Source organism: Aethalodelphis obliquidens, unplaced genomic scaffold, assembly GCF_003676395.1.
Source record: "Aethalodelphis obliquidens isolate GAN/ISIS:26980383/991018 unplaced genomic scaffold, ASM367639v1 scaffold12, whole genome shotgun sequence".
Lineage (NCBI taxonomy): Eukaryota > Metazoa > Chordata > Mammalia > Artiodactyla > Delphinidae > Aethalodelphis > Aethalodelphis obliquidens.
The window spans coordinates 36549697-36568367 of NW_020837956.1; the positions used below are offsets into that span (position 1 = coordinate 36549697).

Below are 18671 nucleotides of genomic sequence, written 5' to 3' on the forward strand. Positions count from 1 at the left end.
CATCTAAAGGTCCGACTCAAGGCCCTGCTCCCAGACTGTCTGCATTCAGCCCGCACTGTGACACGGAGCCGACAGCACTGAGCTGTCGTGCTGGGCATGCACCTTACACACGTGACCTGGTGTCGTCAGCACAGCCTGGAGGGCCTGTTATCCTCTGTTTACAGGTGAGGCCTGGAGAGACTTTTTAAACTGTCCCCAGGGTAGAAAGCAAAGGGCTGGGATTCATATAAAAGACTTTCCCCCTTCACTCCTGGCTGTCTCTGTTTCCCAAACCAACTTTTTATCCTATAGACAAATCACTTGGCTTTTCTTTACTACCTGGAATGGTTTGCCATTTTTATATGTGTATGTTTTATGTCCCTGACTAGATTGTAAATACTCAGCAGGCTGGGTCCATTTCTCCACTTGACACGGTTCCTGATCTAGGACTGCCTTATCTTACCTATGATTTTTTCTTTTCATTTAAGTAATTTTCAGCAAATAAGCAAATTGCTCTAATTTTTTAAATACATAAATCTAGATATGTAGGCAAAAGTGGCACACATGAATTTCAAATCCACTACAGAAACTTCGTGCTTTGACTTTATATCTTTTCCTATACGTTTTTTAAAAACCGTTTCATATATAATCCATAAATCAAAGTTAAAAAGATAGTCTATGGAATAGATGAAAGAAGAACAAACAGAAAGGCAGACAGAAAGACAATAGTTCACGCAAACAACTGAGCACATAAAGTAACCAAACCACCACATTTTTCATTTTACAACTAAATGGAAAATCTGAAATTTTCTCCATCATTCCAGGCCACCCGGCTCGATTCCTAACTCAAAAACAGGTGCCTGGGAAAGTTACACTTTACCCTCAACAATTCCAGGAAGTCTCTGACCCAAAGTGGTATTCCCTTTACAAGAGGATTTCATGGTAATCCAACCTAAAACCTAACCTGCCCTTGCTTCCCAGTGTCAAGTTTCTATTCAAAGCAGAAAAATAAGCAGGAGCCAGATCCCAGGATCAGTATAAACACGGAGCCTTCAGAAAGGCATTACTCTCACTGTTATTCATGATCACTTACAATTGCTTTCTTATGGACATGCTTCTCCTATTTTCATATCAACTCTTTCTAAACCTGGCGGTGTTCTAAATGTGTCAGAGAATGGGTACGGCGTCCCTAACTCAGCATTAAAAAAGTGCCACCTTCTCTAGATAAACACACAAACATACCAGTGAACAGTGAACGGGCTGTGCGGTATCTAGGCCAGGGACACGAGGTACAGCAACGGTGGGCTGAAGCCCTGCAGGAGAAAAATGGGGGCGGCACAAGAACAAGCCGGACGGTCACAGGGACAGCTGGCCCTGAGGGGGACACCAAAGGCTGGCAAGGGTGCAAGATGCCTGATATATGTTCTAGCAAGAGGTAATGTGGTCAGCAGGAAAGGCTTTGGTCTGAGAAGGAAAACGCCTAAGTTTTGGTCCCAGCTCTGTCACTAACTGTGCTGTGATGCGGGCAAGGGTCCCCCACTGTCAAACACAGGGTTGGATTAGACGACGATCTCTAGATGACTTTTAACTGCAGTCCCAGCATACTTACACTGAAAGATGATGAATCCTATATCCCTACTCTGTATTTCTAGTGACAATAATTTTGTGTAATACGTTGATCAATCAACTTTTTACAAATCATGTTCTTTTAAGAGTACCATGTGAAGTTGCCACTTAAAGTTATCTACTAGCTACCTGTATAAAATTAAGAATCTTACAAAGCAGTGGTTCTCGAAATGTGGCCGGAGCATAATCCTGCCTGGGAGCTCGAGTGCTTCACACCCTGACTCACCTGGAATCCCCGGGCTGTCAGCCTGTACCGGAGACGGTGACGGTGAGGCCACGTCTACAGTTCCTGCTCCCACGCCTGGGGTGGGTTTCGGGCTCGAGAACTGTCTTAGGTCCTCCCTGGGTAATTCTCGTGATCGGCCAGGATAGAAACCACTGCCGTCAAGTAATTAATCTTCTATGTACTTACACACTTTGAGCGATCAAAGATCTCCTTTGGCTCCAAAACTCTGAGGTTATTAAAACGAGTCCCAATATATGGTTTCCTTTCTTGAAAGAGTTCCGATGTGCTTACATGTATTTATATGTATCCCATCAGGTTCTTTTTAATTAAAAAAATTTTTTTTACAGAGGTACAGCCCTATCAAATAAGAATAATATTCATTTAATCAAAGGAAAGATAAAGATGAAAGCATCTGCTCAACTTTGCTATTCAACAAGGTCGTGTAAATTCTCAAGAACTCCTACTTTAGAAGACAGAGACCAGGAAAAAACCTATTAAAAGCCTGTCAGACTTCACTTCTTATGTTTAGCCCTCACAGGACGTTTGATTTTCATGGGGGTTGACGTGTATGGATGAACTGTGTGTTCGGGTGTGAGACTGGCCGGTGGCGTCGTGCCCGCAGAGGACAGATACAACGTTCAAGCAGCCATTCCTGTTCCTGGGGCCTGGTACACAGCACACGCTCAGCACACAGGTTTTTAGCAAGAGGAGGAAGATGCCGAGGGAGCAGTGAACAAACATGACCAAGAAGAAGTTCAATGCGGACACCTAAAACAGCTTTCTCGTATCTATCTACATCAGCAGTGGGTCACCTTTTTCTGCAAAGGGGCCTGATGGAGTTTTCGCCTTTGTGGGCCATGCAACCACCCAACTCCGCAGTAACGGTGCGAAAGCCGCCACAGAAGATACGTGAACAGATGTGGGTGGTGGTATCTTGAAAAATCATTATTCACATAAACAGGCCCCTGGCTGGCCAGGGCCTGAGAGCTGCAGTTTGCTGACCCCCCGAGCTACACCATTCTCTAAGCTGCCGGGATAGTAACTGATCCTTACGACATCACAATGTGGTAAAAACAGCGAGGAAGCACTACCCCCGCTTTTTGTAGTTCAGTATTTCCACTCTCCCCACAGGTGACCTCCTGAGAAGATACCCGCTATGGACTTCCCATTAGTGTGACCTTCACCCACACACCCACACTCTTGATCAATGCAGCCCACGCTCGTGGACGGACTACACTAAGTTCTGCTGGAGAAGCTCAGTCAGTGTCTATGGATCTTTACTTAGGAAGGTGACAATCTTTAATCAGCAGCACCCAAAAGAGGGAGAGAGCAAGTGTAGGACACGAGGCAGAGCTGTGCTCTGGGCCCTGCGGCAGCAACACGGCGGATGCCTTCTGCTCCTCACCGTGTTAACACCTGGACTGGGTTCTACCTTGGGTGACTTGGCCTTGACTTGGCCTTGGACAACAGGCCAAGTCACCCAACTCTGGATAAAACAAATGTTCAGACCATACTCATTGTGCAGAGAAATATTTTCTATAATGAGATTACAGAAAAACTCCAATATCACCTACAGAAGGTGGGAAAGAGGTGAAAAGGAAGATGGATTATTACATATCCAACTCCTCTTCTATACAATACACGTGTGTGTGCATCCACACACACAGCCACACACACATACACACTTAAAACGCCTTATTTCTGAAGTCTGAGAGTAGGCTGAAAGATACACAACCTTCCTTCTCTAGAATGACATAAATAAAGATCTTTAAGAACTCAAGTAATGACCTTTTCTCTGTTTTCATACTTCCTTGCCACTTAGTTGGAGAAAAAGTTTGATTTTATTCAAATAATTGGAACAAATCTCAAAAGATGAGCAACTAATGTTCCCACCTAAAATCACTAGAGAGAAAAAAAAACTAACCACAAAAAACCCTGCTCAACAGGTGGAAAGATGCTCGGCAAGATTCCTCTTTCAATGTCCAGCCCATTTTTCTAAGATAGTTCCTCATTCTTGGCCAAGAATTCACGCACTTAGAACTTCTCAAAAAATTTAATTTTGTTTTCATGCACTTAGAATTTTTCAAAAGATTTAATCTTGTTTTCAAACCTCAGTTTGAAAATGAGAAAAAAACAACAGAATAAAGATTTACATTATCAAAGGAGTAACTTGTATAGATTTTTTTCATTCCAAATGTTTATAAGCACAGAACCAACAAGAAATCAGATCTTGAATTAATTTATGATGATTTTTCCAGGAAGCATTATGGCAGCCGCACAATACTGTTCACCAGCCAGCTGCTGTGTCCACTGTTACTCCTCAAATGGAAAGAAAAGGAGAAGAAAGACACAGGGAACTAGTCTGCTCAAAACACAGGTCACCATCAGCAGTTCATTTCCCAGTCGTAGAGTGAAAGCAACTGAGAACAAATTTTATAAACCCCCAAGTCGCCTGTTCTTTGGGGGCTTTACCATCAATACCACAAACCAAGGCACAATTCCAGAAAACGTATGGAGTCTCTAGTCTAAAGGGAGTAGTCAGATGTATGAGCTTTGACAAGTGAGTTTCATTTGTGGGGAGATATTCTAGAAATAATTTTTCACCCACCTAATTCACAGGAAGAAAGCATTAACAATGCACTTGGAATTCATCAGGAAGAAGTTACAAAAATTATAAGCAGGTGAGTCAGAAGCTAAATGATGAAACTGACTAACTTAAATACACTAGGATAATTTTCATAAATAAAAAGGCGGTTCCTTTTCAAAAAGTTACCACAACAGTAATACTCATTCTATATTATTATTCCTGTACAAGAACCTGACAGCCAAATAATATAGTTTTAATTTTTTTCCCCACTGAGAGATTTAGGTGGAATTTTACACATTATTATAACATTGCTTCTAAAATGGTGAAAATCATTTCCTTTGACTTCCACAATATGGTTTTCTCAATGAGTGGAATAAAAAATTTCAAAATGTGAACCTTTAGATTCACTAAGAACATTATATGAACCACTCTTATGACAGTTTGGATAAAGTTTTCTTTTTAATTAAGTTTTTTTAAGGGATAAAGTTTTCTTTTTAAGGGCTCTGATGTTTACACTACAATAGAGTAACAAAGCATAATGCTCATACGAGGGAGAGGCCACAGGCGTTCAGCCACATAATGTCACCTCAGTGACCGGGACAACTAAGTCATAAGCAACCTGCAGTGCTTCTCCAGAGTCTGAAGGAAGGGACCCAAATTCTTAAGGCCCTCCAAAACCCAGCTCCAAACTCCCATTCTAGCTTCACACCTGCTTTACAGGAATTTTTACACACACTTTGGGGATCTTTATTTTCTCTGCCCCTCAATTTAAAGTAAATTTTATTCCATTCTCTACTGACATCTCTCTTATAAATAAAGACCTAGCAACAGCTGATATAACTTCTCTGAGATGCGTTCTCTAACTACCCCAAAAGAATTACAACCCTGTTTTACTATCTATCACATTGTAGTAAGTAGCCTTGCCCCCAGCACCCTGTGGCCCTACTGTGAGCTTCTATTTCAGGCCAAGGGCCTGGTATCCACACCCCCGTCACCTCTACTGAACACTTGGTCACTCTGTCACACTGTGATTACAAGTGCTCTAAGCCCCTTGATGGCAGGAATTATGTGTGACCCATTTTAAAAATTTCTTCCAGTGTTTAGTATATTTTTTGTATTCTCCTAATGCCTATTACTACTAAATGGTACTGAATTAAAAGCTGGTAATGAGAGATAGAAAAACCATAGGTATATAAAAATCCAGCTATTAACTCCAAATCTTAATTTAACAAGCTTCAAATCCTCACAAAACTTTAAATACACACAACAGTGCTCCCCCTCAAAAAAAAAACAAATGAAAAGACTCGACAAAAGAAAAAGAGCTAATATAAATTTACATAAATTAACCCTTCTTTCTTCTGGCCTCTAAGAGAGCGCCCTTTAAACAGTAAAATGGCTACAGATCAGGAAAAGAAATGAAAAAAGAGAGGCTGCTTCCCTGACATTAGGCAATCACCAAACACCAGTATCACCACAGAATCTTAATCACTCATTCTTACTCAACAATTTTCAGTCGCTCACCACTGCCTATGTAATAGACTAAATTCCTCAGCAGTCAAATGCCGTATGTGATGCAATCCGCCTTTCCAGCCATATTTTCCACCACCTAGAGCAGCACTTCTCAAATGTGAATAATACACGTATCCTTTTTAAAAGAGAAAAAAAAGTTCCTCAACCCCTAAAAACATATCCAGTCCTAGTCTGAGAAATACGACTCTATTCAAACAGCTACATAATGTTTGATCACACAGCACCCTAAGGATTCACCTGGACTTTATCTATCTCAAACCTAACACCTAAGCACAAACACTAGCACTGAAGCCTCCTGGCAGCAACTGGCACCAGAATATACTTGTGATTTTAAAAGTCTAATCACTGAATTGAAAATGCAAAGAAATTCCAACCCCAATATACTTGGTCCACAGTCCCAAGGGTTTGAGACGAATCATTTACAGGGAGACGTCCAAGGTCCTCACTAGGTGCACCACAGGGCCTTCAGGATCTGGTCGCCCACTTGCCTTGGATGTCCAGCCCCGATCTGAGCTCTGTACTCACACACATCCAGTTTATAGGCTCGTTCTGGGCTCTGAATGCTCAGCTAGTTCTTATCCTTTAGGACCCAATCAAGTGTCACCCTTGAGAAACCTTCTCTGATCTTCCTATTCCAAGGTAAGTTCTATTCCTCTGTGTTTACTTTTATCACTGTAAGTACTAGAATGGCAATCTTCTCCACTAAATTTTGAATTTCCTGAGAACTGGGCCACGTCCCACTCACCTTTACATTCCCAAGGCATCCTTGCAGTGCCTGGCCAATAAGAAATACGTGTTCACTGAATGAAGGACCCCAAATTCATAAACTCCAGCCAAATAAAACTACATGCTGCTATGATCTCTGAGTTCCATTTACTGTACTCTTGCAGTGTACTGACTCTTTGGCCCTCAAAACAACCTATGAAATTGGTTCTACTCTGACCCCATTTCACAGATGAAGTTTAGAGGTTAGGTAACTTGCTGCCCAAGTTCACAGGTTATTTATGATCACATCCTTCCTCCAAGCAGATGTGAACACCTAGGTCATCTTGGTAGAACTGAGGATACCAAGCAGCTCTTTATACATACTGGACATTAAATAAATATTTGTTGAATGAATAATTAAATGGACTCTATATACCCCCTCAATTTGGAAAAGGTTATGGAATTTAGAGGCTCACTGATGTATATATAGAGACAGACAGGTAAGTTCTAGGGCAGAGATAAATTCACATAGGGAGCCATGAGGTAATTTTCTACAGCATCTATTCACGTTTATACTTTAAAACATTATCTACAGTGACCATCTTTCCATTACAGAAACTACAGGTACCTAACAGTCTGTATTTGATAACTAAGCATGTTATCCCTTCATTGTAGCTTTGCGTCATATTGACACGTGTGGTAACATCTACAACTTTCCTGCAAGATTAGAGTGTTGCCGCAGACAAATCCCAATGTTGCTTCCTGCACTGCAATGTCTGGGCCTCAATGTGTCACAGCACCTCTGCAGACTAAGTAAGGTGTTCCAGGTGCCTCGTTTCCACTTAAATTCACAACAGCTACTCTGTGGGGGAAAAATAAGGAAGAAAAAAGGTCCCACCAAACAGCCTTTGCAAAAATATTCTGCGGCTGCAATCTCTCAAAGCATGGTGCCCAGTGCCATCTCTTCCGTAAAGCCTTTGACTCCCTTCGCTGAAAGTACCCCTTTGCCCTGGAAATCTAAAGAGCATTTTAAAACCTCACTTAAGACCTGCATCATCACACAGAGAGTGTCACCTCTTTTGAGGACAGGCTTTCTGCTTGCATCATCTTTTATTCCCTCCCTTATTGCCTGCAAAAAGAAGCACAGTGAATAATTTGCTGAATGAATGAACGTACAGCTGAGAAAGTCAACTCTCTGCAGCATGACTTCTAGCCGGTCCTTTCACACAGGAGCAATTGATAACTAGCCTGCAGAGAATTTCCTGGAAGGATGTTAGAATGAGTTAAATTGATCAACAATGACTGAAAAAAATTTTCAAGGGAGAATGGTGTTTTGCTCTTTTAAGTCAGATTATATACAACAGACTTTTGGAAAAGTGTCAGCCTACAGAGCTGAGAGCATGCCTGATTACCCTGTGTCAAAATAACATGTGTGCATCGTGTATCATGGTGCACATTCAGATAGTTCAAGTGAGTTCTAACTGCTTGGTAGATATACGCAAGAAAAGAGAAAAGATCTAATAGAAGGAAGAAAAGAAAAAAGGAAAATGGGCTGATTTAACTATGGAAGACACTTCACAAAGCTGATAACTGAAAAATGTTTTATGTCCCAAGAATGCACTTATCCTTGTTGTGTTCCCTGGAAACATTTACCTTTAACACGAGCATCACATGGTTCAGAATCTGGCTACTCAACACCTTTCAATTCAAGAAAGACAGTGTCCAACTATGGCTGAGGTTCAGGCTCTGAAGATACAGACACACGGTACACAGATGACAAAGACAAAACCAGGACCCATGCTTCCTGCTCCAAATCTGTGCTCTTGAAACCACAATGACACAATGAAGCACAGAAAGCTTGAAGAAGAACCTAACGGAAAAACTGTTCAGTGAAGTAGGGGAAAAACTGACCCCCAAATGGCTGTGAGCAGAAGGTCCCTTTTTGCTCAGGAGGCATGAGGTCAAGGTCCTATACCCCAGATCACGTGGGGAGTCTACGCCAAGTCCCTCTGTGACTTCCTAACGCGCAAGGGACTTAAAGATGGCTCGCCCCGTCAGACAGTGACAGCTGTCACAGGCACCGTCCCCGCTGCCTCTGGGAGTCTTTATCACTCTAACCCATTTCTAGTATTAAAATTCAACTTAGTCAAATAAAGAGATCACATTCCTAACCTCATTCCTGGGATGTAACTAATCTACTAAGTTGAAAGCAGAAGCCCTAGAACAAGTTTTAATTTAACTCTCTTCCATATCAGTCAAAAAGATCACTCTAAAATATTTCTCAGTAGCTTTTCTTAGAAACCTTCTGATAAATGAAATTATAATGAGGTCAATAACATAGTTTATTCTCACCAAATCCAACAGTGCTAATTAGAATACAATCACTATTTTCCCAATATGCGTATATGAAGTTATGCCGGCTGAAACCAATGGAGTGGGGAACAGTTTAAAGGAAGAAATCAAGATCCAATTCTAAAGTCTCATCAGACAGGAACACTTATTGAGCATTATACAGCAGACACAATCTTTTTTGTTGTTGTTTTTCTTTTTTGTTTTTTTTGCGGTACGCGGGCCTCTCACTGTTGTGGCCTCTCCCGTTGCGGACCACAGGCTCCGGACGCACAGGCTCAGCGGCCATGGCTCACAGGCCCAGCCGCTCCGCGGCATGTGGGGTCTTCCCGGACCAGGGTACGAACCCACGTCCCCTGCATCGGCAGGCGGACTCTCAACCTCTGCGCCACCAGGGAAGCCCCAGCAGACACAATCTTAATCAACATTCCCTCCCCCCCAACCAAAAAAACCCCAAACCAAACAAAGCCTGATTATCTTAGTTCTGTATGAGCCTTGTTGCTCCCCTACTTTCTCCCGATGTGCAGGTCTAATTAATTAATTAAGCCCCAGAAGGTATCAGAGACTGGGTCATAAACTCAGAAGCAGGATCCAGTTCCACTGCTGATTCACCAGCTAATCCTAGGAAAGTCACGCTTCCCCACTATTCTCATGACGTGAGGTGAGTAAAAAATCCCACTACGGAATAACATCAGCACGAACGAAAAGCCTTCAAACGTGCAACTAGTGTCTGTGTTCTTCCGCAGACCGTCAACCAACCATCAAGAGAAAAGAACTGGAAGGCTGGGGCAGCAAGGAAAGGGGTGTGGGAAGAGCAAAGCACTAACTTGCAATCTTCTCACATGGACGTGGCATGGGGCGTTTCCCCAAAGACAAAACAAGGATGCAGTCATCACCCTTACTGTTGCCACAGTGTTGCCTTCCCACGCCGCCCACACGCAGCCTTAGTTCCTGCAAAGATTGCAGAGGGCCAGGGAAGAGTCCCAAAGAGAGAAAAAGAGAGAGGGAGAAACATTCTGGAGGCACCTGCGGCCCATCTTCCCTCTGTCATATCCTACAAGCAGGGCCTGGTGAACTTAAGGACACTTGCCAGATACAGTGATCGGGCACGTGTTGTCCCAAATAAGTAGAACGTTTGTTTGAAATACGAAAATCTGGATGCAGGTGTGACACAAGGCAAACACTGGCCACATTCCAGCATCTCTAGGCACAGAGTAGGGCAGGGGAGCAGACAGGTCATAAGGGAAGACTTGGCAGGAAGCTGACTTCCAATCAAAGTCTCTAATTAGATACTGTGAACTTTAAAAAGCTAAAGAAAAAGTCCCTGAGTAATTAACGTAGAGTTCACTTATATTTACTACCAGATTTGGAGTCTCGGATGAAGGAGATCTGCCATATAAAAACCCCCTGAACTCCCAGACCCTGCATTGCCCTGAAACCTCTATTCCAGGTAAATTCAGTTATGACTAAAAATGTCTGGGCAGGGTCAAAGCCCTCTGGTTTAGCTTACAAGTAGCAAAACTGGTTGAAATGACAGATTTAGAAAACCACTGGAGATGGAATTTCCAGGAAGGACCAGGAACAGGAGGGTTAATGTGACAAAGTGTCAAAAAGAAAAAGCTCTAGAGAGGAGCTCATTGTTTCGTGACATGCGCAGGGTGGAGGATGGGGAAAAACCTGAACTCTCCCCCACCAAAAAAAAGACTGATAAAAAAGTTCAAGTGACAGCACTTTTCTAGTGGCTGACCAGACACGGTGCCTCAAATCCGTTTCACAGGACGCAAGTTTCACTACTAAACCGAGGCTTTCTTCAGCTGCCACGTGTCCCCCTTGTCCAACCAGAAACATCGTGACTTGGCCCTCACCCTCAGGTGTGTGCAGCGATAAACGTGTGCTTTTGTTACCTGCAGGTTCTGAAGGTCCACCGGATTCAGGACGGACCTCTTGCCCAGACATTAGGGTAACACATGAAACCCTTTGCAGCCAAAGCCCAACGACCCTCACTTTAAAAGAGAAACCTCCCTCATAATCAGACCCAGAACAGGTTCTTCAAAGTTAGCTTTCCAATTGCCAAGTAAAGAGTTTATTCTGTATCAGCTAATGAAAAGCTTTCTCCACACATTTCCAATCAAGAAAAATTTCTTGTCACTTCCAATACTGATCAAACCACAACTCTAAAGACTATTCATTCCCCATAAAGGAATGTGACTATCTTTCTGGCACCAAAAGTTTTATTTTTTACTTTAATAAATATGTATTTTCCAACTGCATGGAAGGACACCCCTGGAGTAGAAAGAACGTCAGCTAAGAAGCCTCCTCGGCTACCTTGAGTTTCTCTAGGGTCTAAGGGCAGGACACACGGAGAGTCTAGCCTGCATCTGTCTGGACTCTGAAAGTCTCTTACCTTTGTTTGTTTATTTATTTATTTATTTTGGCTGCTCTGGGTCTTGCGGCATGTGGACCTTTTAGTTGCGGCATGCAGACTTTTTAGTTGCGGCATGCGAACTTCTCAGTTGCGGCATGCGAACTTCTTATTTGCAGCATGCGGACTTCTTAGTTGTGGCATGCAGACTTTTTAGTTGTGACATGCGGACTCTTAGTTGCGGCACACATGCGGAGGGATCAAACCCGGGCCCCCTGCATTGGGAGCTCAGAGTCTTACCTACTGGGCCACCAGGGAAGTCCTTTATCTTTGTTTTAAAAGTAACAGTGCTTCCTGGCTTCCTTTTCTAGTTAGGTCAGGGAGGATACACTTTTGTTTTAAATCTCCTGCCTATATTTAATTGCAATTGCAAGTAAGACGTTTGACTCACCTCTCCCTCCTCCCTCCCGTTCACACTGGAAATGTAAAGTTGAGAAACAAACCAAACCTGTCCCTGCTTAATGCAACCAAACTGGCAACACCTTATTTTACTGGAGCACTTGACGGCTGCTTCACCAGAATGGAATCCCTATAAATGCGAGCGATATGCTCAGCCCAAACAAATTAAAAATTACTCTCACGATGGATTCCAAATATTACGCTTAGACAAAACAACAAACTGCTATTAAACTCATAAACCTGCATCCCACAGCACACACACAAAGTCTTAAGTTCGGGCTTCCCTGGTGGCGCAGTGGTTGACAGTCCACCTGCCGATGCAGGGGACGCGGGTTCGTGCCCCGGTCCGGGAAGATCCCACATGCCGCGGAGCGGCTGGGCCCATGAGCCATGGCCGCTGAGCCTGCGCGTCCGGAGCCTGTGCTCCGCAACGGGAGAGGCCACGGCAGTGAGAGGCCCGCGTACCGCAAAAAAAAAAAAAAGTCTTAAGTTCAAGTTACCAACATGGTTCCACCCCTCTGACAGAATGAACTCCGGGAGCCTCAATAATCCTCGGCAGGAACCCCATACACTTTTGCTGAGACAGGAGACAGAAGGGAAAGATACCAGGGCTCCAGCCGGACCCAGGCCCCCCGTGCTCAGGCCTCTCAGTGCTCCAGACAGGCTCTGCATTCTACTTTAATCCTCTTTCTTTTGTAACACGAGCCTCTCCATGACAGAAAACATTTGGTTCCAAAGGACGATCCTGCAGAATGCCTTGGAGTTCCTCCTTAGAGCTGACAGATTCATAACTAAAAGTAAAAGCACAAAGTGCTCTCTCACTGAGGGTTTTCTCCCTCCGGGGAAGGGGATGCTCTGATTTTGTCCTATCCCTTCTCTGCAGGCCAAGGCACCACCCTGAAGGTGAAACATGCGAAGGAAGTGAACCATGAAGACATGAACAGCCTGTTGAGATGGGCTCTGTCCCGCCAGAGATACGATCCTGCCACAAGGACAAGGTGCAGTTCCCTCTGCCCGCGAGAAGGCTCATCACACCTGATCCCGGAGTGCCTCCTTCTGTGGGTCTGATGAAGACATCGGGAAGCACCGGCTTCCAGCACGGCATGGCGGGACAACTCACGAGTCTTCGGGTTGTTTTAAGCCACGGGTGCAAAATCCAGTATAAAGAAACTCAGACTCCACACCTATTCCTTGTCTGACACTGCTCACTCCAGGTGGAGCTTTAGTGCGTGTCTGACGGCAAGCTCTTTTCTGCTACTATTTAAAAAACGAAATGTATGAATGGTAGCTGCACCCCAATCCACCTTCTAGTAAGGATTAGAAGTCACCTCTGGGAAAAACATGTTAGATATTTTGTATCCCTGGGGTTTCATTACATCTTTAAAAGGTCTGCTTCATACTCATGGAGATCATAGCCACACACAGATGATCAAAGCGATCTTGAGCTCTGCTTTCAACTGCACCTGTTTTCCCATTTCCCATACTGTCTAGTTAAGTATAACCATGTCCTATACCAACAAGAGATATTCCTTCCTGCGAATGCTCCCCTGGAGGCCAGGGATCCCTCAGAGCTGGCTGACTCAATGTTCACTTGATTCCATACAGAGGTTTTTTGGTTTATAATTTCCTCTCCTTTGTAGGTAAACATCACTCATCCAACAATCAACATAAACTGTTTCCCTGTAGCAAAAGTGGTCTACTTACCACGGGAATTTATATTAGTGAATCCATAATGCTGCTCTATTAATATGAATGCTGACACTTTTAAATATTCCCCCCTGTCAGGAACACCTTCTGTCCATTACAAGGTGTAGATTCTTACCTCCTCAGGTGATCTCATTTGGATGACCAAGCAGCAAACATCTTCCCACCTGGAGGACTAAGCACTTTCTCACGGGTACTGAGCAGGCAGCACTGACCCGTTAAGTGCGAACACAGAGAAGGCACCTCAGCACAGTGCCTGGCATAAAACCGACATTCAAAGAAGTTAATTCTCTCTCCCTAACTTCTTTTTCCTCTGTTTATTTTAGATCTTCAGGCTTCATATCACTATCCAAATCTCAAAGCTCTTGTAAACTCTTAGATTTACAATCCAAGCAAAAAGTTATACCCTAGTCCACGATGTGCAGCCTATCTAGAGTTACTCACTTGGTTGTGGAAATGCTGAAACTGGTGCAGAACAGATAACCCCAACTTCTAAATTATTTGCGGCTCCAAAGTTCATTTGTAAAGTTTCTTTTCCTTAGAAACATGATGTTATATTTAGGATCTCAGGCCACGAATGCCTATTTAACACACAATACATCTGAACGACAATACCAGCGCTTCTGCCGGGATGGAGCACAGTACCATGGACACAGCAGGCACTTGGATATTTGTTGGGTAAAGTTATGAAGTCCTGCAACTGGGGGCAAGGTGCACAGCTGGCTTTGGATGAAATCTTTCTATAGTCTAAGTCTGTGTCTATCTTCCTCCCACCTTCCTGATGTCTCCTCATGCCCAACAATTTCCTAATCCTCTCTTCCCAAAGTGACCAGTGCCCTCCTATCTTACAAATTGTAAACTTCAGCATCTCACCAGAGCACCATATTTTAATGTTTCAAAGGGAACCACTTCTTCTCCCTGCCAAAATTACCTCAAGCAGCTGATCTCAGCCATATATCAGGGGGGGAAGAAATCTGATTAAGTTATTTCTCAATGAAATGTGAATGTCAGATAAACTATAATTTGTGTAGATATTCCTGACTCTTAAAAAGATGCCCGACCACCCAAACAAATCTAATTTTGTGTGGAGTACAGAAAAATGAATGAAATAGGTATATACAGTAGAGAGATCAGGGCCACCAGGGGGGATTGCTTCTCAGATATTTCTGCTTTTCAAAGCAACTTCCTTCTCCCCTGCTGCTTTGAAGTCTAATAACTTTTTTTTAAACAAGTTTCATAACGTCTTCAAGTTTCCATGGTAACAGCAAGTATATGATTATGCCGGTGATGGAGTGTGTACAGGGACAGGATGAGTCTAGCTTGGACAGTGCTTTTCCCAACCTAGAACCTAAGCCAAGGTGTTCAAGATTCAACCTGACACGTCCTAAAAACAATCACCTCCAAAGAGCAGCAGAAGCTACAGAGAAGATTCTCATGTTGACCCTGGGCTGAAATTCTGGTTTTGCTCCTCCTGGCTTGGCCAAAAGGGTATATTAGATATCTTTAAAAAGTGGGGGAAGAAGGGAATGCCACATGTCTCCAAGAAACCCTATGTTTGTGGGGGAGAATGACCCGGAATTAAGAATCAACAAATGTGTCCTAAATTAGAACAAGAAAGTGAGTTGCTTTCAAAATAAGAAGTGAAAAAAATCTATACAGGATTCTGCATGTATATCTATTCACTCTAGTTGCCCTGGGGCATCAAGTACTTTCAGTGTGAAAACAGAAAACATCAACTTGCAGGGAAAGCAAAATATCTACAGACTTAATTTCAACACACACTTGAAGATGATGCCTGATATCAGCTTCAAAAGGCAGTAGCCTCATTAAGAAATGACACGAGCCCCATCTGGGGGCTGGCAAAGGCTTAAAAAATCAAGTCAGTGCTGGGGGTCTGGAAAGGAGAATGAAACTGAATTTCCCTACATCAATTAACAATGCTATTAAGGCTACTTAGGACATGCCTCCGACAATACTTCTTAATACAAACAAGCTGAAGGCCTTCAGAGTAAAACCAGCCATTAACCCTACCCGTCATCTGGACTTCCATTACTCCCACCCTGAAGAGTGACACATCAAACAAACAAAGCACCCTGCCCACACGCAGGGCCTTTCCGCCAAGATCTCCATGTACCCTGACAAGTGCTTATTAGTCCTGACGACACCCCAGCAAAGAAGAGAGTTGACCACTGTGGCCTTTTTATTCTCCTAGGCGGAAAAGAGGGGGAAAACTAAGCCAGTGAATCAAGGGACCAGTCCAAGGTCACACATAAGTCAGAAAAATGAACTCAGGACTTCGATGCGCTTGATCAGCTCCTCCGCAATTTCTCCATCAGCCCCTAATGGCAAATAGGACAAATTTCCCTAGCTTGATTTAAGAACAGAAGCACCCGGGGGGCACACGGCCAACTCTTCTTACAGGCTGCTTGCACGTTGAGTCCTATTATGATATTTAATTTCAGAATAACTCTAACAACATTTGTATAAAACGAAATGTTTACTTTTCCTTCTACTAGCTTCTCTGTAGTGAATTCACTCTTTAATCAAGCACCAAACTCTGGACTAAGCAGCCTGAAGACGTTTGCATAGGATGGAGGTGGTCAGTAGGAAAACTTTAAGGCAATTACAGCAACTTAAGCTTCCTAACAGACTGGCAGACCCCACTTACTATATCCTGCACTCTTAAGACACACTTTTGCCTTAGACACCACAACCATAGTACGAAAGGAAAGTAATTATAATACAAAGTTAACACGGGTCTCAAGAATCCAGTCATATGATTTTTAATAGCAAGGCTAGGTGGGAAAAAATTAAATTCTACAATACTTAGCACCTAACTCAGTGTCTTATTCCATAATTGCTAAAATTCTTGTTGAATAAATAAAAGAGAAAATTGAAGAAAGGTTGAGAAAGGACAGGAAGGTGATGGTAACTTTGTACCTGGTCCTTGATATACAAAAGTGTTCCTACGACTGCAACCAACAGTAAAGATCAGTCTGACTTGAGCAACTGCCCGAAATTAATGTGTTTCTATTGTGTTGCCTGAGCTCCAAATTTTAAACTAAGGCAAAAAAAAATACCAGAGTGCTAATAATTTAGTGAAGAGATGGGTTCTACTAAAAGGGAAGAAGGCTGTAGGAAGGGCAGCATGACTGAAAAATCTGCTTAATTTTTCTTAAAAGGTACTAAAACTTCCAAATACAATTATCCAAATGACCATCTGAATTGGAGGCAACTCTTCACTTGTCAAAGCCCAAGAGAGAAGAACCGTAAGCAAGTTGTGTTCCCAGGGTAGCGACACAAGACGGAGCACTAATGACAACCTGTACTCGAGGACCTTTCTGAAGAAACGCCACCAGCTTCACAGGCCCTGTTCCAATCACCCTTACTACACACCCGGAGGAGGGAAGAGTCAGGAACTGATTCCACTCTGCAAAGGAGGAAACGGAGCCCAGAGTGAGGAGTCAGACTCGAGGCCAGACAGTGGCTGCTGGCCCTGCTGCGGGAGAAGAGAACAGACAGGGGAGAGGGATGGTTCTGTACATCTGGGAAAGTGCCATATGTCCAGAAAATGTGAACCAGTGAAAAGACAGAAAGTGAGAACCAGCTGGCTGAGGAACAGGACACACGGACAGGCTGAGCAGGGGGCCTGTTTCGTCCTGTCTTGCTTCAAGCCCCTCATGACCATGGCCGTGACCTGCCTTCCTAGCCTCGCTTGTTCTCCCTCCTCCTTAGCAAAGGAGGGAAAACAAGTAAAACTGAAAAAAAACAAAAAAAAAATCGGTTGTCCAATCACTAAGCTCCTCCCACTCCTCAAAGAGCTGGTTAACACAGGAGTCCCTGGACTTCGTTACCTACCTTTGCTTCATCATTAATGTCCCAAGTGAAAGAAATGGCATTATAAGCAATCTCCTCAATGTTACTTATGGTGTTGAAGCTTTCTTTGTAGTCAGCTGTATGAGGGACGAGAAAGAAAAAGAAAGTCGTGGCTTCTAGTTTCCAACATGAGGTTACAGCAGTTCAATGTAAGATTCAGCTTTTAATATTATCACTGCTGGATACTTTAAATTAACATTTTGTTGGGTTGAAAGAAGCTCAAAAAAGGAAGAAAAAGAATCACAATTTTTGTAATGGAGGCAAGCTTAGACATTTTTAAATTTATCCCATTTTATCAAAATTAGGACACTTAGGTCTAAAAAGTTTAAATAACTGTCCCAAGGCCACAAAACTAAGTCCAGAGAATCAAGACTGGAACTCAGTTCTTTTCATTCTTCTGAAAGAGAACATGAATATTACCACAGGCAAAGAAAAGAAGTAACACAAAGATTAAGAGCCATCTTGCGATACAGACAATGGTCTTACATGAAAATTATATACATGGCAAGAACACGGGTTTTCACAAAGCTACCTGACTAAATATGGATTTGCACAGGTCTGCTGCTCTTACTCCAAGTGATGAATCTCTGGGTCTATTTACAGACAGAAGAGACTTTCGATGCAGTTCAACATGTAACTAGGGAAGACTGTGTGTGTTGCTGCACAGCAGCAGTATTTTCTTTAACTTGGTGATTTTTTTTCCCTCCACCTATTACCATCTCCAAATAATCAGAATCTCTTAAAGAAGACACTACCCCTCAAACAATTTGTAGACTGAAAAGCAGGACACTCTTACACGAGCTGGCGCTACAGCTCCTGGCCCCAGTGTCACATGGAAAGCCACCACATGGGGCATATGTCCTCATGAAGGAAGTAATGTTAAGAGCACCGATTCCAGGAGGCTAAGGACAATGTTTGGAACAGATCAGTAGCTGGCATAAAAATTCAAATGCATTCGGCAGGAAGCTGATCACTGCCAAAAATAACTGGATTTAGAAAACTGGATGCTTGCACCTCTGGGAATAAAAGCAGGCTCCGGAGCTACTTACCTATGTCAATGCATCTTTGTTTAGCCGTGTGCTGCCGCGAGTGCCAGTATTTCCAGTGCCTTAACTGATCTTCCCTGCTTTTGTCCTCGGCAAAAACCACCATGATCACACTCTGTGAAAGAGAATGCGTCACGACGTAAAGACACGAAGGCGTGAGTATCTTTTGGAAAACTTAGTTCTCGATTTTGCGGTGAATTAAAACTGCAATTTCAGATCTTA

General features: G+C 43.2%; 1 protein-coding gene across 5 annotated transcripts in view; it reads right to left on the bottom strand.

The window, feature by feature from the left end:
- The window catches only part of GRHL1 (grainyhead like transcription factor 1), a 46186-nt gene that overhangs the window by 16217 nt on the left and 11298 nt on the right, over positions 1-18671 (bottom strand). For all 5 annotated transcript variants that reach the window (XR_003434201.1, XM_027113835.1, XM_027113836.1 and 2 more), the window contains exons 7-8: positions 18453-18564; positions 17386-17480 (exon numbers count right to left, since the gene is read on the bottom strand). Coding sequence is in view for 4 of the 5 variants with exons in the window: in XM_027113835.1 (XP_026969636.1) it covers positions 17386-17480; positions 18453-18564 (207 nt within the window). In the remaining variant the exon portion in view is untranslated. The remainder of the gene's footprint in view (positions 1-17385; positions 17481-18452; positions 18565-18671) is intronic.